Raw genomic sequence first — 23,004 nt, 5'->3', positions numbered from 1 at the left:
CTCTACTCAGAGCCATCCAATCTCTGTATGACCAAAGTGAGAGCTGTGTCCGGGTTCTCGGTAGTAAGTCAGACTCGTTTCAGGTGAGGGTTGGCCTCCGCCAGGGCTGCGCTTTGTCACCAATCCTGTTTGTAATATTTATGGACAGGATATCGAGGCGTAGTCGGGGTGGGGAGGGGTTGCAGTTTGGTGGGCTGGGGATCTCATCGCTGCTCTTTGCAGATGATGTGGTCCTGATGGCATCATCGGCCTGCGACCTTCAGCACTCACTGGATCGGTTCGCAACCGAGTGTGAAGCGGTTGGGATGAGGATCAGCACCTCTAAATCTGAGGCCATGGTTCTCAGCAGGAAACCGATGGAATGCCTTCTCCAGGTAGGGAATGAGTCCTTACCCCAAGTGAAGGAGTTCAAGTACCTTGGGGTTGTGTTCGCGAGTGAGGGGACAATGGAGCGGGAGATTGGTCGGAGAATCGGCGCAGCGGGTGCGGTATTGCATTCAATCTATCGCACCGTTGTGACGAAAAGAGAGCTTAGCCAGAAGGCAAAGCTCTCGATCTACCGGTCAGTTTTCGTTCCTACCCTCACCTATGGTCATGAAGGCTGGGTCATGACCGAAAGAACGAGATCCAGGGTACAAGCGGCGAAATGGGTTTCCTCAGGAGGGTGGCTGGCGTCTCCCTTAGAGATAGGGTGAGAAGCTCAGTCATCCGTGAGGAGCTCGGAGTAGAGCCGCTGCTCCTTTGCGTCGAAAGGAGCTAGTTGAGGTGGTTCGGGCATCTGGTAAGGATGCCCCCTGGGCGCCTCCCTAGGGAGGTGTTCCAGGGACGTCCAGCTGGGAGGAGGCCCCGGAGAAGACCCAGGACTAGGTGGAGGGATTATATCTCCAACCTGGCCTGGGAACGCCTCGGGATCCCCCAGTCGGAGCTGGTTAATGTTGCTCGGGAAAGGGAAGTTTGGGGTCCCCTGCTGGAGCTGCTCCCCCCGCGACCCGACACCGGATAAGCGGACGAAGATGGATGGATGGATGGATGGATGGATAATTTGAGGCATGGCAATGTATGATAATCAATTAGCTGTTGTTTTTTAGCTTCAAGTTGTTTTTAGTTTTTAGCTTCAAACTGAAAAAAAAGCTCTAGATTAAAAACTTTTCACATCTTTTCCAGATTTTTACTATTTGGTAGTGACGTAGGTGGCATCTATGAATTTTCTACAAAGATGCAGAATCATGCTGCAATCTTACTGAACTAGGATGCTATCCGGCGCATGCGCGTAAGGTATTCAGCGTCGTTTCATCAAATGACGCCGTGATTACAGCCCCACCCCTAGCTCGAGGTTTTGTAAAGGGTCACGTTGCGCTGCAGCAGTGAAACAGAAGACCACATCGCATGCACTCGGCTCATCTTCTCTCTCTGCGTCCAGACACCCAACAGCCGGTAAGAATGTACCCTGATTTGATCAATAAGACAGCTTCAGACGATGTTCATGTGTCATTGATAATAATAAAATAATAATAATAATAATAATAATAATAATAATAATAATGAGGAAGGGGATGTGATGCTGCTCTACAATCTAAAGCTAACTTTATCTTCCTAGCTAGTTTGCCATTAAATGATAAGTAACGTTACCTGTAGCTCGAACGCCGTCAAAGTTTCCCCCCCTTTTAGGAATTTGTATTTAAAGCTGTTATTTCAGCCCACGGTCGAAATACGCAACAGGAAGGGCGCACAATTATGACCTTCAAGGATGAAACTGGACAGAGAAGAGCCTGTTGCGTCTGCCATCGGCTAAATCAACACATCCTTTTATTTGATAGGTTTAATGTGTGTAAATGTTGGTCATTATCCCGTTATTGTAGCTGTGTCAGTACCTGTCAGTGTGTATCTGCCCCTGAGCACGTAGACCTCTGATGTGATGGGAGGCGGGGCCATACTAAATAGGCTATAGGCCTATACAAAAAATAAAATTAAAAAGCTAATCTAGCTTCAAATATTAATACTATCGTACAATCATGCTTAACTGTATAGCTACGCTTACACTAGATCACATTGTGATTCAGTTATGTTCACTTTTCATTCAAACGTGAATATGTGTTGTGTTTCTTGTGTTGTGTTTCAAACTGAATATATTTGGGTTTTGGACTGTTTTACATTTTATAGACCAAGCGATTTACAGACATATAGATTAGTTAGTCGCAGTCCTAAAAAAGATAATATTATTAGAGCTGCAACTAAAGGTTTTTCTGATTATTTTCTTGAAAAATGCCAATACAGGTTTATCATCAAATATGGCTAAGAAACCGATATAATAGTCACATTTGGCAGGCTGGAAGCAGTGAATTTAAATGATTTATCGATTAACATAATAGTTGTTAGTTGCTCAATAATTTTCTGTTGATCTACTAATTGATTAATTGACTAATCGTTTTAGATCTAGAGTATAGAAATAACATGGTGGTTCATACAGGAATGTAGGCTATTTGTACAATCAGAATGGATGTACATTTCATAAGCATAACACTAGAACGTAATGTACATGACATGTTATGATTTAGTTGAATGTTAATTAGTAGTTTTACATCAACGCATTTTATTGTTATCGAATGTAAAAAATAATCTCTATCGTTCCTTTAACCTTAATCATCTGTTTTCCTTCTCTGTTCAACTTGTCATGCAAATTGAAGATAAAAAAAAGTTCCATTTAGCAGTGTTTAAGAAAGTAATGTCATCTAAAAAAAAATCTAGTCTAATCTTCACATTTTCACAAGTTTCAACCTTTTTCGGAACTGCAATGCACGCAGCTTTGCCTTGACGTCAGTACATTCTTGTGTTGAGCTGCATGGCAAACAGTGCTCCTGCTAGCTCTCCTGGATCAAGGCCTGAGGATAGAAACAAACACAGGAACGTGCATCAGTGCCGAGGCCTGCAGCTCGTCTGGTAACAAAGTGCGCACTCCAAGCAGCCTTCTTACTTTTGACTAGTGCTGCCCTGCAGGAGCCATTTCACCTCCTTAAAGCTCATGCATCTTGCAATGTAGAGAAGAAAAACAGTGATGGGAAACCGCCAGATGGTGATAATGATACAGAAAAGGCAAAAACACCTAGCAACAAGAAATACATGCTATTTTCTCTGCAAATACTCTTATCCTCTCCTCACCCACATTGCCTATCAGTATAATATTAACAATCCATAAATGTTAAATGTGCCAGTCCCTGCCTACAGCCTTATACATAATATGGCAATATAGCATCAAGCTTCAAATATATTGTAGTTTAATACTTGCAGCAATGGTTAAAAAAATACCTGTTTAATCATGATTTCTTTAGATCTTCTTTAGATTTTGGATTGAGTTTGATATGTATGTATGTATTTGTGGTCTCTAGCTGCATCCTGGGTTGGTAAGTGAGCCTACGCAGCATCAGTTTAACAGAAAATGATTGATGTAATGCATGACTGTCTAGTTTGCAGTATGATGGCTGTGCACTGCATTTGACGTTTATTGAGTAGTAGCATTATTTAACATGCAGGGATCACTGTTTTGAGTGGTTATGGATTACGCCACAATAGGGAGTTGGCTGTTGCACCTTGATGTCGCAGTGCAGAAATGGTGTTGGTGTGGTTGTGGCTGACCACTGTGCAACAGGATGGAACGAGATCACAGAGGGACACGATGGAGAGACCGTTAAGTCAGCTAAATAATATTAATCTCAGCTGTCTCGCCATCGCATCTAATTTCTCAAATTTCATCCTATTAAGACAGCCTCAATTAATGGAAAATATTCCAAAATACCTTTTTTAGTGACCAAAATATATTGCCTGTCATTTTAAATCATGCAGTAATGTCCATGAAGATAACCCTTGCATGCCGTGTGGCACTGCCTTGTAGATAAACCTTATTACCAGTGGTAGTGTGTGATAGTGGCATCAGAAGTTTGCTACTAATCATAATCAGAGTTACACTTTTGCAGCAGGGAGCATTTTCGCTGATTAAGAAGATGATTCTTCAAACAAGCATTTCTGTGTTTGAGCTGCTGAAGTGCCCTTGAGCAAGCGGGCAAGCAGAAACTTACATTGATACATTGTATTTGACCAAACATTGCATAAAATGTAGATTTCACATCACCAATGTTTCCTCAGCAGAAACCCAACCACGCTATTGTTTAAGCACGCAGTGCTTCACAAAAGATAGCAGGTATTTGCTGAGCACGAGTTTGTCTGGCTAACAGTGGAGCAGGGCTGTGCACACATAAACATACTGAAGTCCCACACATCATGCCTTTGCCCTTGGGTTGGCCTTTATCAAGTATAAATACCCTCTTTTATTTATTGGAAAGATCTGCATGCACTTTATACTCCTGGCCTAACTGTACCCCTCAAGGGACGTATTGTCCCCTGCTGGCCTGGCCTCTTTCATTTCAGCTGCATGTATAATTTAACTCTTAACAATGAGCCGTACTTGACAGTTGTGTTGTGGTAACTGCACACTGTTTTCAGTGAGAGGCCTGTGTGTGCGCTCTAAAGGTTGTTATCTCATAGCTATAAGCTGAGGATTAACACAGAGGATGTAGGGAATGTTAGACTGTGTCCTACCACAGCAAATCGGCCTCAGTTAGGAATTCAGTAGTCAGTTTATTGTTGAGGTACACAAAACCCTCCTACTAGTAGTATTTATTTTTAATTTGTCTCTAAAAGAGTAGCTTCCCACCAATCAAACCGATTCATGTATAGCTGATCCAATATTATGGCACAGGCCGGAGTACTTTAGGTGTCGAACAAAGCTATAACTAGTGACCTCATTCACTGGGAGTGGCTTGGCAGCCGGTGCAATCAACCAGAAAGAGAAGTCACAGCTTGTTCTCTGGCACAGCCTGCATTAGTGGGAGTGATGTGGGAAAATGGGAATTTACAAATTCTGTTCATCTTGTATGCATCCAATAGCATGCCTCAGTGAGCAGAGCAGCAGGTTTGAAGGAAACTAGATGGGGTGATAAAAACATGGAAACAAGTCATGTATTAATCAAGGCAAAGAAATAAAAGGTATGTATACGTGCAATGCACAAAGAGAGACCTAATGGCAGCCGAGTGTATATATAGGAGCCCTGTTACATAATCGCTCCCTCTCTGTCTTCTGTGCTTCATGTGGGGTGGGGAGGGATTATGTAACTGCTCATTTACGACAGAGTGAAGAAGGGAATAGGGAACAAAAAAAGTCTGGTTTGACGTGTGCACATCGTGACAGCGCTACTGCCACCAATATGGCCAGACAACATATCAAAGAATGTTTTCTTCTTTGAGCTAACCCGGTCATATTCAACCCCATGTCAATTTCTGTCTATTTATATCTGGCTCGTATTTTCTCTCAGGAAGCACATCTTTTGTTTATAGTCATTTGTTTTATCACATCTTACACATACACACAGTGTCCATGGATTGTGTGACTTTCAGATGCCATCTTATAGGAGTTTTGTCACCTTCACCTATCCTCCTTCCCTGACTGAGAAGAGCAGCGAGGTAGCCATGTTGAAGACAATACAGGGACAAAAAAAATGACCGCCCAGTGCTGGGCGGTTGTCAAGGTCGACACACCGTGAATCAATGTGACCTCTTCATGGCTTTCTCTCTCTTTCAGCCACCATGACTCACCAGTATCCCGCACTGAGTGCTGAGCAGAAGAAAGAGTTGCAGGAAATCGCTCAGAGGATAGTAGCTCCAGGAAAAGGCATCCTTGCAGCTGATGAATCTACCGGTATGTTTGTGTTTTGTGTGTGTGTTTTGTGTGTGCGTGTAAAAAAAAAAAATAGATAGATATGAGAATCACAAAATCAATACTGTTCATCACGTCTGTCTAAACTTGTCGTGTGTGTGTGTGTGGTTTACAGGCAGCATGGGGAAACGTTTGAACCCGATCGGGGTTGAGAACACAGAGGAGAACAGGCGTCGCTATCGCCAGCTGCTCTTCACAGCCGACGAGCGCATGGACAGCTGTATCGGAGGGGTCATCTTCTTCCATGAAACCCTGTACCAAAACACAGACGATGGCACTTCCTTCGCCAAGCTCATCAAAGACCGCGACATTGTTGTTGGCATCAAGGTACACAAAGCTCAATGTTGTACTAAATAACTTAAGTCGTATTTAACCCTCCAAAGTTAGACGTCTTTAGCCAGAAAGTAGTGGGTTTAAGCTCAGTCTCCTAAAACATAAGAACTTGAGGCTTGGAAGCTTAGCCTAAATTTGTCGTGGTTTGCTTTGCCTCTGTGTCCCCACAGCCACAGTGTTGATATTATACTGCAGCCAAATATTTCAGTTCAGCAGGCAGAAACATAGTCATTTGTTTGGCTGGTAAAACTAGAAAGGCTCCCACGCTGTATATGAAAACACAGACTTGTTGTCAGCATATTTAGACACACACAGACCCACCCACCAATAACCGCAGATCAGGAAAGTTGTGTTCAGGTAAAGAGTGAAATTCCATGCGATTTTTGTATTGGATGCTCTACATGATGAAGAAAACCAAGTATGTCACTTTATATAAGCAAAAATTGGTGCACTGAAGAATATGAATTTACATTTTAGTGTAATATCTATTTTAAACAATTTCTGCTTCCTTCTTTCTAGGTGGACAAAGGTGTTGTGCCCCTCGCAGGAACAAATGGAGAGACCACCACTCAGGGTAGGTGGCATTAGGAAAACACACTCTCAAAGCCTTTCCAAACATTACAAAACCCCTGCTGTGTTTCTGATGGATGGATCCGTGTATGTGTTGGAGTGTAGGTTTGGACGGGCTGTCTGAGCGATGTGCGCAGTACAAGAAAGACGGTGCAGACTTCGCCAAGTGGCGCAGCGTACTGAAGATCAGCGACACCACGCCGTCTGAGCTGGCTATCTTTGAGAATGCTAATGTTCTGGCACGATATGCCAGCATCTGCCAGCAGGTTGGTGTGAGATTACTGAAAATTGTATTTAGTTAGGTTAGAAAAATATATTTTTCCCTCCGTTTAAAAAAAAAAATTGATTTGTGTTCAAATTTAGGGAGTTGAGTACACTACTGGGCATTATGACAAACTCCTAGTGTATCTGTTAGAATGTGTCAATTTGCCTTGAACTCATACTTTGTAATGTCTCCTAGAATGGTATTGTTCCCATTGTGGAACCTGAGATCCTTCCTGATGGAGACCATGACCTGAAGCGTTGCCAGTACGTCACTGAGAAGGTGAATTTACTGAGGACTATATATAACACAAACCACTGTATAATGCCCTCACTGTACTTTAACATACATGTGTCTCTCTCCTGCTGCTAGGTCCTAGCTGCAGTGTACAAGGCTCTGTCAGACCACCACGTGTACCTGGAAGGGACACTGCTGAAACCCAACATGGTCACAGCAGGACACTCCTGCCCCACCAAGTACAGCAACGAGGAAATTGCAATGGCTACCGTCACCGCCCTGCGCCGCACCGTGCCTCCAGCTGTCACAGGTCAGAACGCAGATAGATATAAGAAAGAAAAGTGAATTGGCTGGGATCTGTACGATATGTAAGGGGCGTGTGCATGTATATCTCACACTAAGTCAAATCTGTGTAAATATATTTTGACACAGGGAAAATATTAACTGAAAACAACTACATTACTAATATATAATTCTAAAAATATACTTGCTGCTATAGTATCAATAATGTATTTTATAAATACTTAATTTTGAAGGTCCATTATTATTAATATATTCAGTATAGTTTCCTGGAAATAATTGAATACAGATTTTAGGTAAAATAGAGACAAAATTCTCAGACTGTAATTTTAGCTAGTATTTAGTTAGTTGCACTAACTTTAAAATTTATTTTAGTAATAAAAATGACATGAAAATTATTAGGACATTATTAGGGATTTACGGACCCTTAAAATAAAACGTTACAACGTAATGTATTGCAAGAGTATGTATTGTTATATATTGCCGGATTAATTCTTTGTTTGTCCCACCCTCAAATATTAAGAAAGCCAGATAATTACCATTCATAGAGATTTGAGGGTTAAATGTTAATAAATAACTTGTGTATTTGCTTGTTTCTATTGTTTTTTTGTTTTTCTCAGGAGTGACATTCTTGTCAGGTGGCCAGTCCGAAGAAGAAGCCAGCGTGAACCTCAACGCCATTAACAACTGTCCACTCGCCAAGCCCTGGGCCCTGACTTTCTCCTATGGCCGCGCCCTGCAGGCCTCTGCCCTGAGCGCATGGAGAGGAGAGCTGAGCAATGAGAAGGCTGCCGCTGAGGAGTTCTTGAAACGTGCTCAGGTCAGAACAGACATCAGACCCATCCTTCGGAGTAAAATGAAACAAAGTTACTTTGTGCATCATTGTTCATTAAAAAAAAAAAAAATTTGTCTCTTCTTTAGGCAAACAGTCTGGCTGCGCTCGGGAAGTACGAGTCTGCTGGAAGTGGTGCCGCCGCAGGACAATCCCTCTACGTAGCTAATCACGCCTACTAAACATCTACCACATTCAACTGTGGCCTAGTTATAGTCTTATATCTGCTCTGCTATTCCTCCTCACTCCTCCATCAATCACAGGCCTGCGCTGTCTACTGTACCTTAGAGTTGTCAGAGTTATTAAAATTACATGATTAGATATGTGTATTTAAAAAAAACACAATGGGTTTTATTTAACCAAACAAATCAAAACTGCTTTGAGACAATTTATGACTGAAGTGGAAAACTATGTTATGCCATGTCAGAGATCTGCAGTAAGAGGCTGCAAAATGTTAACAATAGATCAAGATAGAAAGACAGTATTTAACTCATGCCTCTTCTCAACTGCTGCCCTCTCCACACCCGGTACGGTCTCCCTTTCTCTCGCACATGATAAACCTTGAGCCACTCCCAAGCAGGGATGTGTGTGTTTGTGTCTGTTTGCTTCTGTCAAAACGCAGTATTGGCTCATCCTCAAAGCGCTATACTAACATCCTCCATGACAGTGGGACCAACCAATTATTATTGGCATCAGTACATACTTTAAGGGACAGGGGACAAGACAAATGTAAGGACGTTGACTTGCGACTGTCCAAAAGTGCGGGGAGCCTGTTGTACTTTCAGAAAGCCTTAGCTTCAGCAGAGGTCAGTAGACTCTCACCAGGATTCATCCTAACCTTTTTGTTAACCACACGCTTCTAATCGCCACTAATCAGAGAAACCTCTTGTGTGTCTATTGTCAGTATAACATTATGTTGCAATTACATACAGTAATTAATATATTTAGTTGTGTGAAGGTGTCTATTATGTGATGCTTGTGTGTTCCCACATCCCCCCCCCCCCCTCCTGCCCCACAGGAAGAGGAGATGGTTTCTATTGACATATTGTGGACCAATATGTGGGGTTAGCAGCGGGGAAACACTCACTGCTGTGTTGGGATACTGTGATGTTTGTGATGTTAATATTGTTCTTAAAGCACTTGGTGTGTCAAATAGTGGAAATAAACTAAAAATAAACGTTAAAAACTACATGAGATCTCATTGTGTGACATTATTATATTGCTGCTATTCTTATAGTGTCTATCCCAATAATTTTTCTTTGGATGTAATTTGATTCTGCATTCCTGACACCTTGTTGTAGCAGGTCGTAATAGCCTTCTTGTATCACTTTATATAGTGTTGTAAGCCTAGATCTCTCCCCACACCGTGTTCATCCAGCCAATTTACTTCTAGTTATTTAAATACAATGGTGGAGCGCAAGGGCTTAACTTTGGGTTCAACATTGGAGGAGTTGAATCTTGGAATTTTGAACATCAAACACTTAATTTCCTGGATTCTGGTGAATTGCAACAATGTGTGCATTTTTTTGCATCAAGTTATGGTGAAAATGTCTTTATTTTTTTGGGGGGGGAGGGGATTGCATTGGCCAGTTTAGATTATTGCTAAATTACACCTATGGGTGGAAGTAGTATTCGGATCGCTTAGAATCTTTACTAAAGTTAAAGTAGCAATACCACATTGTGAAAAGTGTAGGTCCTGCATTCAAAACATTACCTAAGTAAAAGTATGTAACTATTATCAGCAATTTACATTAAGTATCAAAAGTAAAAATATTTATTTTGCGGAAACGTTCCCTGTCAGAGTTTTACTATTGTATATGATGTTATTGAATTCATATTATTCCTGGATTAATGTGTATGTTGCATTTCACTGCTGTAGATGTTTAAGTTTGTGCTCAACTACTTTATATAGTGGTAGGTAGTTTAATCTACAGCAATATTTTATAAGATAATCATGTTTGTAGCATCTCTTTCCTGTGAGAACCACGTATCTCTAAAAAGTCAAGTCAGAAAAACAGCCCTGTTTCTGTCGATGCATTTTCCAATTGATCCAAGAGGGTTTTTAAATAGTCCATTAAGTTTAAGAAGTAGGATCATTTTTTTTTCAACGCATAAAGGAGACTTAATCCTTCTAAATCTTGCAATAGTGGCTTAAAGGTAAGGCCAAAAAGTAACAAGTATGATCCTGAGATCAGCTTAATGAATTTGGATAGGCAAAGTGAAAGAGCAGTGCCTGCCCCTTAATGCCACCCATGAGCCCTTGAGCAATGCCCCTACCTCCCGACTTCTCCAGTAAAGCTGCTCAGTGTCAACCACAGTCTGTATAAAATAGGTGTCAACATGTGTGGTTGTACTGGGCAGCTTCCAGTGTGAATGTGCATGTCTTGCTTTCATCAGTGCACAGGGTGTCGCTGAAAATTACAGCCTTGCTCTCCATGAATGCATAACATTTAATGAATCAAAACTGATTAAATGTTTTTAGATACTGTTCACTTTTCTAAGATTAATAAGGTTTGTGAACCGTAGCATTGGTCCTATATTTTCTATTATTTATCTGTCAATCTCTATATGTATACATTTTCACCATTACATAGGCCTACAGAATAATAATAAACAGACCTGTAATAAATATCACAAAATGTGTAATTAGATTTTGCTGCTGATGTATTGGATTGCATTGGAATGTTGAACGCCTCTAATATTTTTGCTCCTTTACTTGTACACAGAGAGGACAAAATAATGAAAACACTGCTCAGTATAATGCAGACCAATCAGTACGCCTCAAAATGTATATTCTTAACACTATTTTTTTTATTTAACCTTTATTTATCCAGGTAAGTCGATTGAGAAAAAATTCTCATTTGCAACGACCTGTCACATTCACACAGTTACACATTCATACCTGGAAGCTGCCCAGTACAACCACAGTCCGATCTGCTGGCCAGCTCCACTGGAGCGGTTAGGGTTAAGGGCCTTGCTCAAGGGCACCTCAGTGGTGGTAATGAGATAGGGACAAGCGCTGCTACTAAATAGTTAACATAAGTAAGGTGACATAAGGTTTCTATTTTGCGGGTGCCTTGTATTCATGCAGAAATACAAGTGTTTATTTGGACTTTTTAGTTTTGAAAAAAATGTTTTGCCAACATTCAAGCCACCACCACCACCACACTGGTTGCCAATTTCTCACAATGTTTTTGTGCGTTGAAAATTTTCACCGGGTGGGCCGACGGTTTCTGCTCCTTACTACATCTCAAACAAACGTACTGCCTTCTCGGAGTTTGGGACAGACAGACATAGAGTTTTATAGTAAAATATTTGGTTACATTAAATACAATTGTAGCTATGTATCTGGACCACGACTTGTTGTTTTTTACAGCCAAGTAAATCGCCTGTTTTGTTTTTAACGCCGGTCATATGACGTTTGACTGGGTGTGTCCTCATAACAAGCGCACCCCATTCAGTTCATTGACAGAAATGGCTACCACGGAAGTTGGTGAGTAACGTTAGCTTCATAACTGAATTCTGTATAAATTATTTCCTTACTACATGAAGGCAGCAGTTTACAGCAGTTTGTTAGAGCGCATTTCACACGTACAACATTTGTAGCGATCCTAGCACGAGGCTGTTTTCTCCAGACCCTCTGAAGCTAACAGCTAGCCGCACCAACAGTTGCAGCAATGATGCCCTCCCTCATCTATCAGTTTGTGTGTTTTATTTCACAATTAACTAGCTACAACATTGGAGTTCTTAAAGCCCCCTAAATACAATAAAATGCCTTTATTTCCCCCAGTATTGTATATTTCTATATCTACCCTTTTGAAATTAAACCGGGTCAGCCTATTACTTTATGTTGACCAATTTGCTAACGTTAATGGTGTCTCTCTGTACGTTAGCTAGCTAGCTACATCTTTGCATCTAGCTAATTAGTTTAAGGAAGTCTTGATTAACGTTAGGTCTGCCATGTAACATCTAGCTAGCTCAGTCTCTTATGAAACATATAACGTTATATGTAATTGAATCAATGGTCAATCCTCTGCCATGGATATAAATGTAACGTTGATTGTACTTTAAGATATCAATATATGTATCTAGTGACAAATCAAGGTATTTGTCACATTGATGCAAATAATAAAACAGGCCAGTGTATTGATTTGGTGCTCACAGTGGCCCTAACACAACCGGGGTAATACAGGGACAGCAACCACAGTATAAACGACATGGCAAACTCTCAGGCAGTTTATCTATCCATCTATCCATCTATCCATCCATCCATCCATCCATCCATCCATCCACACAGAGTAATGCCATGAGGTTTATCTGTCTGACTGTCTTTGTTTCTTCTCTCAGAGCGCAGACGTGGTCAACTTGCTGCTCTGTCTATAGCAGCAGTGGTCATCATGGTGGGAGTCCCTCTGTGGTGGCGAACAACTGAAACGTACCGCGCCTGGTTGCCTGTCAGTCAGATAAATGAGTTGGCTAATATGCAGGTTTGTTTGTGCTTTATGCTATTAAATACATGACCTACATATTGTGGTCCATTTTATCTTCCATGTCTCATACACATTTCTTTTAAAAATATTCCTCTCCTTATGTCTTTCTTTTTGTAGCTACAGTTGAGTGCTGATGTGGAGGTGGTGTTTGCACGTGGAACGGTGACGCCAGAACAGCAGAAGAAGGTCCCACTGACACAGACGCAGGATGAGGAACACACAGTAGATGGTGATTTAATATTTAAGGCTGTCTGTACTATGGTTACAAAATATGAAGCAAGTTAATTCTTGTCTAAAATTCTTGTTTCCAGAGAACACAGCTTTGAGGTACAGGTATGAGATAAGGTACCGCACAGCTACAGTCATGGAGGAGGACGCGCTGGACCAGCCCACTGCTGCAGGTGAGACGCCTGTCAAATCCAACTTTAAGATCTTCAGATGCTAACATTTATTATCTCGCTGGGACCACAGGTTGTAATGTCTCTCTATCTCTTCTCCTTTAGAGGCAGATCTTTCTCTGCACACGCTAAGTGAGAGTCCGTGTGGCTCTTTAGTTGTGTATGTGATCCCAGAGTCATCTTCACTGCTGCCTGAGGTTAAAACTCAACTTTTTGATTTTCTTTTTCCCCCCTGTATTTAGTTTTAAAGAGTATTGTTTGGCTACTGTTAACCTTTTCCTAGTCATTATTTCCTTGTTTTTTTATAAGTGTGTATGTGGTTATATGTTAAAAGAGTTCATTAAAGACCGTGTGTAGTTTAATGCTTTGATTTAATAGTGAAATTAGCTTTTATGAGCTAATGGATCTCTGTGGAGTCAAGTAGCATTTTCACTATAATCCATCCAATATATTCTGTCATTACTGCTTAGAGTCTAACTCTTAAATGTCTAAATACAGTACCTTGTGCACAGCTTTTAAACAAAATGATGTGTCATTTGTGTCAGTCTGCACAATTAGAAGGTATTACAATACCCAGTATTGTACTAATGTGTACCTTGACCTTCTTAGGACGTGGACGTATATATTGGTCAGCGACGGACAGCCCTGCTGCGTATTGGTGCACAGATGAGAGTGGGCAGGACACTAGAGCAATTGCTGGCTCATCTGGAGCCTCGGATCAAGCAGGTGCTGCAGGTGATGTCTTTTAGCCACACCGACATCACCGCCGCCCTCAGTGACAGAGTTCGTCTCAGCCCTGGCAACAAAGAGAGCATCGCTGACAGTATGAGAGCCTTTAAATCCAGCCCAGGTTGGTCTTTGTTTCAGCACAGCCATAAAGTGGACCAACTTAGTTTCTATTTCCAATCAGTAAATTCTTCATCTATGTAACACTTTCCTTTTGTTTTATGCGTATTCTAAACTTCTCTTTAGGTTATGAGATAACATTCAGTCTGTTAAACCCAGACCCCAAGTCACACCGGCTAAACTGGGACATAGAGGGTGCCGTACAGACCTACATCCAACCTTTGCTTACAAAACTAGCCCCTGTGGCCAACTTCAGCCTTGACTCTCAGGTACTTTGTGTGCAAGTGTGTGAATGTGCACAAAGACAAGATGCTCAGCTACTGCATGTTAATAAATATATTCTCCTTACAGACCTTATACTACGCCATGCTCGGTGTCAACCCACGCTTTGACAGCAGCAGCAGCGCCTACACACTGAACTCTGATAGCCTTGCACATGTCATTAACCCTGTGGAGGCTAGACTGGGTAAAAGAAAACCCACTGAATGTTTTTTAAGTTTTTGCCAAAATAAATGTGATGTAGCTTGTTCAGGTGTATTTATATCTGTTTTTTTTTTTTTTTTTGCATTTGATTTTGAGGCTCAAATGCTGCATCTTCCAACCCGGTGTTGAATTTTCTTCTGTACGTCCCGGATGCCCACCATTCCCCTCTTTATATTCATGACAACAAGAAACAGGAAGTGCCTTCTAATGCGTTTCACTCTCCACGTTGGGGAGGAATTATGGTAAGGTAATCTAAGGGCAACACTGGGTGACAGTAATCTAAATACGACGAATAGTTATAACTTAGTATGAGTGAACATGTTAAATATAAATCATTTGTTAGCTGTGCAGTATTTTTGCACTCTTTATTTCTTGTTTTGGGTACTGATCAACAAAAAATGTCTTATCCATGTTTTCATAGGTCTATAATGTTAATGGTTTCTATAGACCAGAGGCTGTGTTGCCTGTTGACATCAACATCAACATGGCCAAAGTCATGGGAGTCTTCCTTGCACAGCTTCGGTAAGTGGACACCTTCAAAACAATGGGTAGCTTTTCCTGTAGACACAAAGTAACTTTCCTGTACCATGTCCTGTCAGACTGTTGCTAGGTGTGCAGTCGTCTACCGCTCCCCCTGGCTTCCTGATGGCGCCGTGCGGCAGTACAGGACTAGCTGATTGGGAGCTGGACCGTCTCATGTGGAGTCGGAGTGTGGAAAATGTTGCAACAGCAACCACCACCATCACCTCACTGGCACAGCTGCTGGACCAGATAGGCAACATTGTTATCAATGACAACATTGCTGAACAGGTAAGATGCATACACCTGCATTAATCAGTAGGTTTCTATGTTGCCTATTTGGGTGGGTGTACATATCTGGCCATATGGGGCTCTGTTCTAGGGCAGTTGAACACTAAAATGGTATTTGACTAGCCTGGTTCCAGACCTCTGAATCACTCTCCACATCTCAGATTTGTGAAGCGATTAAAACAGGTCTGGTGTTGTGCTTATTGACAGCTGTTTCCCCCAGTTAGAGAAACTATTGACCAGTCAGAGCTTAGTAGGTGGTAAGTAAGAATAGGCATGTCATTGACTTGCATAGCCAGCTAAAAAAACAAATCAACAAAAAAAGGTGATAAGCATGGATGAGATAGATGTGGCTGTACCCGTAAGTTGATTTATAGAAATAACTCTTAATTTTTTGGAATGAAACATAAATTTTTAGCTCCATTACTGATTGGGCTCCTAGAACATCCAATTCACCATTATGTTAGTTTTATTCAACACTTTTATCTTGGCTTGGCTGAAATGAACACTGCAGCCTCTAGGGAGCACTAGACTGGGACTCTGCGTATTGTTAATAAAGTATTTTAGGTACTTTTATGACTAAAACCCCAAACATATTTCTTTGGTCAATGTGAAAAACATTAATTTAACTGCTACTAAAACTACTACGGCAGCTTCCATATTAATTGCAAAGGACATGAAAGATATGAAACTTGCTACTGTTTGATGAGAGAAAACCAAAAAGTTTACTCCCCCTGGGTATTTAGACTCTAAAATAAGTTGTAATTGTACTATTCCCTTTCATATAATTTCATCAGTTGTATCTAACCTGTGGTTGTTGTTGCTGTCCCTAAGGTGTCCAGTGCGGTCACGTCTCTGCAGCTGGCTGTGGCTGAATTGGAGGCTGGGAACCTCGGCTTTGCTCTGCAGTACAGTAAAGAGGCCATAATGGCATCAGAAAGGGCATTCTTTGACCCTTCACTTCTCCACCTTCTCTACTTTCCTGATGACCAGAAGTTTGCTATCTACATACCACTCTTCCTGCCCATGTGTGTACCTATTCTGCTGTCACTGCTCAAGATAGTGTCTGAGGTTAGACAGAAACGCAGAGAGAAGCAAGCCAAGAAGGACTGAAACACTTGAAGAGAAGATCTAAACAAAAAACAAACAGTTTTGTCAGTGGCCTTGACATTTAGGTGCAAAGGTACGCATGAAGAAACTCATTTGCAGCATTGGAGTGTGGAATTTACAAAATAGTCACTTATGATTTTTATTGTTTCATGTAAGGAATTGTTTATCTTAAAATTTTAATGAATGGCTGCCGGGCTGTGTGACACTGTATACGGGATAGCTTGAATTGTTGTAAATGTGAATAAGTTTTATATTTGAATTCCACTTTCTATTCTAAGTTATTAACAAATAAAGACTTAACTCGTGGTCGCTCTTTGGTTAGCAAGAAATATAAGAATACCTGATTTTATATCATTATTACATTTGGCAAGCACTCCTAAAGCAATTTACACCAATTTTGTCCATTAAAATTAAACAAACACAAGGTCTACCTAAATAGTTTTTTCAGGAGCTTTCAATTGCATCTCACTGAGTTGTTTGTAATTCAGTGGTCTTGGGCTTGTTTGTCTTGCTAGACAAACCAGAGCACTGACTGTGTTGTCCTTTAAAGTGGTCACAGTGCATTTGTGTTGATACTACACCTGGGTCACTGACTGATCCTGAATGTGGCCTAAGTAATCAGATCCTATTTTATCCTCAATGTCTTTTGGATATATTCACAACTTTTTGTGTTAATGTGGAAAGGGACAAAAAGGATACATACTGTTGACAAAATAATCTCACCTTAAGCTTTATTTGGTAGCAGTTTTTGGTCATAGTACATAATTTTCATTAGCAGATGGAATATACCCAGTTGTTTTGGAATTGTAGATGTTCAAATTTCCATTTTTGTCCGGTGATGATCACTTGACATGATCGAAAGCTCCACAACAGCTGCTGAATGGACCTTGAGGTGACATTGTGTTATACATATATTTTGTAGGATGACTAACGCCAGTGCGGTAGGTGGCGGTGTGCGCACATTTAAAGCTAGTTGTGCGCCGCCACACCACTGAAGAAGAGTGCTTTGTTGGAGTAAGGCGTCAGTCACGGCTTGCAACTTTTAGCTCGTGTAATTTGATTGTTTAGTCATTTACCCCGAAGGATTTCTGCTGTAACGTTAGTTAAATTGTTGACGAGTAATTCGCCGGTAGCATATTATTTTAAGTGAACTACCTAAGCGTAATTTTATCGTGTGTTCGGCCGGAGGGGACCTGTTTAGCCAGCTTGCTAACTTCCTTAGCTAACGTTAACTGTTATTGTTAGCTAGTTTTGTGCTAACATGTCTGGCGGAGGTATCGTTCGAGGACCAGCAGGGAGCAACGACTGTCGGATATATGTGGGGAATCTCCCTCCCGACATCCGCTCAAAGGACGTCGAAGACTTATTTTACAAATATGGAGCCATTCGTGATATTGATCTAAAAAACCGAAGAGGAGGACCACCGTTTGCCTTCGTGCAGTTCGAGGACCCGAGGTGAGTTGCATTCTCCCGCCACATCTCAACGCTATACCGTTAGATGGCTTACACGCACACGCGCTTTCGAAAGATATAGCTGGCATACACTCATAAACAGGCACATACACTCAGTTGCCAATGTATTGGGTATATGTGCAGTCAATGCTACCTTCATTGAGGGTTTAAATGTTAAAACAGTTTAAAAAAAAGTACGTTAAAGATGCAGTGGGTGGAATGCAAAAAAAACTCGAGAATTTGAAGTAGAGTGAGACCTCTTCCTGCAGCTCTTTGTCTCACGGGCAATGCATTCGCATAAAAGCTAATAGGAACGCCTGAGAACTGAGCTAAGAGGAGATGCAGAAGTCATGTTTTCACTAAAACCACTTGAATTACAATATATGCTGAATGATTATGGAATTTTTGCCCAACAAGGCCAATAATAGAATGCCTACTACACAGGTGGTGTAGCATTTAAAGCTGCAGTGATTAGTTGATCGACAGAACACGTATTTATTAATCATTCAATAACATTTTCAACATTCTCTGGTTCCAGCTTTTCAAATGTGAACATGTTGCCTTTTCTTGTCCGACGTGGTAAATTGAACATCTTTGTGGTCAGACAAACAAGACTCATAACATTACCGTACCTTCTGTCTTATCTATAGATAGACCTAATTAATGCTGCTATGCTTTTAATTAAAGAGTCACGTTTCATGTTTCCCACCACAGATTTTCCTTGTTAAGGTAGATTTATTGTTTCATTGGTTACAGAGAATGAGTCGCGGGCTGGGTCCAACGTTCCGCTGGGTCTAACTGTGTCTCCTCTCCCTGCAGCTTCGGATAACGTCTCCCTTGAGCTGTGTGTACCCATAATACATCAATTGTCGGGCCGCTCTCCTTCCAGCCGTGGATGTATTAAGCTCCCAGCGAGTTGCGACTCAGTTTACGGCCCCACTAACACGTGTTGTCACCATGACCACTAAGAACAATCGCCATTTTGTTGTTCGATCCTCATCGAATGACCACGGCAAACAGTTCAATGACCATTCTATCCATCTGATTTCTATGGACATACACTAATTTAGCAAGATGCATTTTTCCTCCAGGTTCCATCAGTATAGGCCAGTAGTTGTAAGATAATGTACACAACCAACATACACGACCAAAACAAACTAATCAGATTAACTCATATCTGGGGTCATTAACTAGCAAGGTATTACTATTGTAAAACTAGTATTGATGACTTGTAACTTTCGGATGTCACAGGGATTCTGAGGATGCTGTCTACGGCCGCGATGGTTACGACTACGATGGCTACCGCCTGCGCGTTGAGTTTCCTAGAAGTGGACGAGGAGGAGGAGGTGGAGGTGGTGGTGGTGGTGGTGGAGGAGGAGGACCAATGGGACCCCAAAGGGGAAGGCATGGCCCGCCTTCCCGACGTTCAGAGTACAGGGTTGTTGTGTCAGGTGGGTGATGTGTTCCTCCCTCTGCAGGTTATGCTTATCTATTTACATTAGTGTATAGATGAACATATGAGTCTTAAATCACCTTTTCCTCTCAGGTCTTCCTTCCAGTGGAAGCTGGCAGGACCTGAAGGATCACATGCGAGAAGCAGGGGATGTATGTTATGCTGATGTGTACCGTGATGGCACCGGGGTGGTGGAGTTTGTACGCAAAGAAGATATGACCTACGCTGTCCGTCAATTGGATAACACCAAGTTTCGCTCTCATGAGGTACGTAAAGGGGTTCAGCCTCAAGCCAACGTAATAAGGAACGGCTGTGGAAGGGACTACGTTTTGAAATTAAATGAAGGAAGCAGGGGTGAATGTGAAAATTACCAGGTGGGCAGTCAAAGGCCAATGTTAAGTTTGAAGGATTATGTAATTTTACATTGCATTGTAATTCTAGCTATGCCTGAGTGATGATGACGACAATGGTGGTAACATTGGTAAAAATAAGCTTCAATGATTTATCAGATTTTTATTTTTTTTTTACCAAACATGCATTGATATATTTTGGCCAAGTGAAGGCTTAACTAATGAACCACAAAATAAATGTTTTGTAAGTTAAGCAGCTATCCCAGAGGAAGTCTTAAGATTATGTCCAATTTAACTATTAATGGAGCTGATGTTCGTCTTTGCATGTATGCATGGCCATTACAAATTCAAAGGTTAACGTGTTAATTTTGAAACTGCATCTAATAAGCACACTATATGTACAAATGCAGTATTGAGCGCTGATATGATCCCCAAAACATTTATTGTGACTGTAGGTATTGTTTCCTCTGTCTACCCGAGTCTTCTTTAGCAACTTGTGCATGGTTACGTATGCTTAGCTGTGTCTTTGTGTTTGCGTGTGTGCGCAGGGAGAGACGGCCTACATTCGTGTGAAGGTGGACGGTCCTCGCAGCCCCAGCTATGGTCGTTCTCGCTCTCGTAGCCGAAGTCGAAGCAAGAGCGGGTCACGCCGCAGCAGAGGGTCTCCGCGTTACTCTCCTCGCCGCTCCCGTTCCCGTTCCCGCTCCCGCTCCCGCACCTAGATCCACCTTAACTAAAGCAGAGAGGAAATCTTCACATCACTCAACAAATCCTGTATACTCCCCACGGATCATCTCATGTCTCATGTCTACTTGTGTGTTCCCTATTCCCCCACTTTTTGTTGCAGTTTTATTTTTTTATTTTTATTTTTTACAAGGCCCCATTTCACTCTGTCGTTCTTCCTTTTCCCCTTCTCATCAAAATCAGTTTTCTGCTAACCATCTCTCACCCCTCTATACTCTTCTCCTACTTGTTCTCCGCTTTGTTTCGTTTGGAACGTTTTTACTTCTTTTAAGCATATACTACTGTTCTTTGACCCTCTTGTGTGTCTCTCTGTAGAGTTCAGAGGAACAGGATAGGATGGGAACAGAGGAAACAGTTCATATTAAGATTAACAGGAGGAGGAGTCAAATATGGCACCAATGGTATGATGGCTGTGCCTTGTCAACTGTGAAATCTGCATTATAAGGCTGTTCAGTTTTTTTTACATACTGTACACTTGACAATAGAGTGCCGCTGTTAAATGTTTTCAGTTGTAACAGGTTCTGTATACCACTTTGTATTTGGAGACCCAAAGCTTGTGTTTTTTTTGCTTTTGCTTGTCTTTGTCTTCAAAGTAAATTTTAGTTTTTGGGCACTGATTATAGATGGTGTTCCCTGTTTGTCTCAAAGTAAACTCCCTGGTAGATGCATTTGACATTTTATTTTAGTATTTTCTGAAGGTGTGATTCTAACTTGCCTCCTTCTCTTTGGTTCTGCTGGTATTCTGAAGGTTTGGACTGGGCTCATTGTCCCCCCATTTCGGAGCCGGATCAGGATTCAGGATCAGATCAGGATTAGGATTAGGCTTCAGGATGGATACATGGATCAGGAGCATGGGAGCATTTTCCCGGGAGAGGATCCTGACCCCCGGCCCTGTCCACATAACCCCATCAAACCGGAAATTCTGAAATATACAAAACTAAATTGGCTTTCAAATAATCCAAATTAATTTTTTTTCCATTTTGTGTGGGATCTCAGAGACACAGTTACTGACGGCACTGTGAGGAGCGATATTTTTCAGATTTTTGTTTTTCAAAATTATAAAAGAAGAGCAAAGCTCCGCTCAAAACCAGGAGGAGGGCTGGGAGGTGCAGGATGGATCCACACGCTTAAGGAGAGTGGTAAATAGTGGGCGACCATTACCGTGGAGGAGGGAGGGAAGAGGGAGGACTGGGATACGACAAGGGAATGTGACCTTAATGCGGTTTGTATCTTTTTCTTAGGTCAGTCTTTTGCTGCAGAGGATTATTTCTGATTTTCTTAAGTACAATCTCCAGTATCCTAAAGCTTTATTCTCTTTTAATAAAACTTTCAATAACACAAGTTAAGTGTTTTGTGTTTTTCTTTCCCAGCATGTCTAATACAACAAAAGGTTGGACACAAAAATACCTGTACACATGCACAATACATGAACAGGCTGTATGTAATACCAATTGTTTCTGGAGGACTTGATGCATCATAATGCTTTCAGTGTGCTGTTGTTTTTGTTAACCAGTACAAAGGCGAGTGTATCTGAGTATTTTGATATTATAAAGCCTGCATTTAATCTATAACAATGGGTTACATTTTATAAACAAGTGTTTTTGTATGTGAAATCAGAATATGCAAAGTAACTAGTATCTCCAGCTGTCAAATGAATGCAGTGGAATAAAAGACCACATGTCCATTCTGTTCTTGTGAATGTGATATCGGGAATGCCTGGAGAGAATTTCATTTCATCTGGCACAAATGTCATCAATACACTAATTATGTGAAAGATTTCACACAAATGTCAATAGGATAAATCAATGTGATGTTATTTCCAAAAGGCGAATTTCACTGTGACATCATATTGTTAATGCAAAAACACTTTTCTGGCCATTATTCAATGCCAAACTCAGGGACAGACGGGGAGATTGTGCTCACATTTGTTCGGATACTGAATTGGGTGCCCACTGAAACTGGTGATGTATAGATCTTCTTTGCTGTTGGGTTGAAGCTGTGTGTGAAGCATCCATGTTTTAGAATGTGTAGCTTCTTTGCAACATCCATATTTCAAGCATTGTCTACCTGTTGTGGCTAGAACTTTGTGTTCTATCAGAATCAGTTTTATTGTTTAAGCATGTAAACGCATACTGTACAAGGATTTTGATTGTGATGATTCTGTTTTTTGTTTCTCTCAATTAACTTACACAATAATAGACAGAGGACTACAGCAGAACAGGAACAACATAGTCAAATCAACTTCATTTATATGTCCCTATATCACACATCAAAAATTTGCCTGAAGGGGATTCACAATCTGTACAGCAAACATTTTCTATCAGTATCTCTTTATACATCCATGATCTAGAGTGGGAAATACTGGGCGACCATTGACAGGTAGGGAAGGTGTGATAAGGGTTTGTGACCTTTTTTCAGTCTTATGCTGCAGAAGATGAGTTTTGATTATGCTAAGTATTGTTCTCTTCAATAAAAGTTAAATATATTTTATTAGACCTATCAGTATCATATTATTGTGTTTCTCTTTTTTGAATCTACTTCTATCCACTATGGATTACACTGTCCATCTAAAA

General features: G+C 41.2%; 3 protein-coding genes across 7 annotated transcripts; all 3 read left to right on the top strand.

The window, feature by feature from the left end:
- Positions 1 to 1,325: 1,325 nt before the first annotated feature.
- Positions 1,326 to 9,487, top strand: aldocb (aldolase C, fructose-bisphosphate, b). Its single transcript, XM_028595069.1, has 9 exons — positions 1,326 to 1,434; positions 5,630 to 5,746; positions 5,880 to 6,091; positions 6,617 to 6,671; positions 6,773 to 6,933; positions 7,128 to 7,211; positions 7,302 to 7,476; positions 8,087 to 8,286; positions 8,388 to 9,487. The coding sequence occupies exons 2-9, from the start codon at positions 5,635 to 5,637 to the stop codon at positions 8,478 to 8,480; spliced, it is 1,092 nt and encodes a 363-aa protein (XP_028450870.1). The 5' UTR covers positions 1,326 to 1,434; positions 5,630 to 5,634; the 3' UTR covers positions 8,481 to 9,487.
- A 2,199-nt stretch (positions 9,488 to 11,686) lies between these two features.
- Positions 11,687 to 16,738, top strand: pigs (phosphatidylinositol glycan anchor biosynthesis, class S). The gene is made up of 12 exons (XM_028594658.1): positions 11,687 to 11,791; positions 12,646 to 12,785; positions 12,906 to 13,017; positions 13,100 to 13,189; positions 13,292 to 13,383; positions 13,796 to 14,036; positions 14,159 to 14,301; positions 14,384 to 14,498; positions 14,612 to 14,757; positions 14,937 to 15,037; positions 15,115 to 15,325; positions 16,157 to 16,738. Exons 1-12 carry the CDS (start codon positions 11,713 to 11,715, stop codon positions 16,433 to 16,435), a joined length of 1,749 nt encoding a protein of 582 aa, XP_028450459.1. The 5' UTR covers positions 11,687 to 11,712; the 3' UTR covers positions 16,436 to 16,738.
- Positions 16,739 to 17,382: 644 nt separating this feature from the next.
- srsf1b (serine and arginine rich splicing factor 1b) lies at positions 17,383 to 21,772 on the top strand. Of its 5 annotated transcripts, XR_003694044.1 has the most exons (6): positions 17,383 to 17,887; positions 19,136 to 19,335; positions 19,431 to 19,603; positions 20,236 to 20,461; positions 20,747 to 20,832; positions 21,180 to 21,772. XR_003694044.1 is itself a non-coding variant. In XM_028594659.1 (4 exons), exons 1-4 carry the CDS (start codon positions 17,694 to 17,696, stop codon positions 20,407 to 20,409), a joined length of 741 nt encoding a protein of 246 aa, XP_028450460.1. In that variant the 5' UTR covers positions 17,383 to 17,693; the 3' UTR covers positions 20,410 to 21,772. The 5 variants fall into 5 exon arrangements, 1 of the variants encoding a protein (XP_028450460.1); XR_003694043.1 differs by having other exon boundaries at positions 20,747 to 21,772; XR_003694042.1 differs by having other exon boundaries at positions 20,236 to 20,501; positions 20,747 to 21,772.
- Positions 21,773 to 23,004: the final 1,232 nt, after the last annotated feature.

Source organism: Perca flavescens, chromosome 13 (genome assembly GCF_004354835.1).
Source record: "Perca flavescens isolate YP-PL-M2 chromosome 13, PFLA_1.0, whole genome shotgun sequence".
Taxonomy (NCBI): domain Eukaryota; kingdom Metazoa; phylum Chordata; class Actinopteri; order Perciformes; family Percidae; genus Perca; species Perca flavescens.
This window is presented reverse-complemented; position numbering and strand designations above follow the sequence as displayed.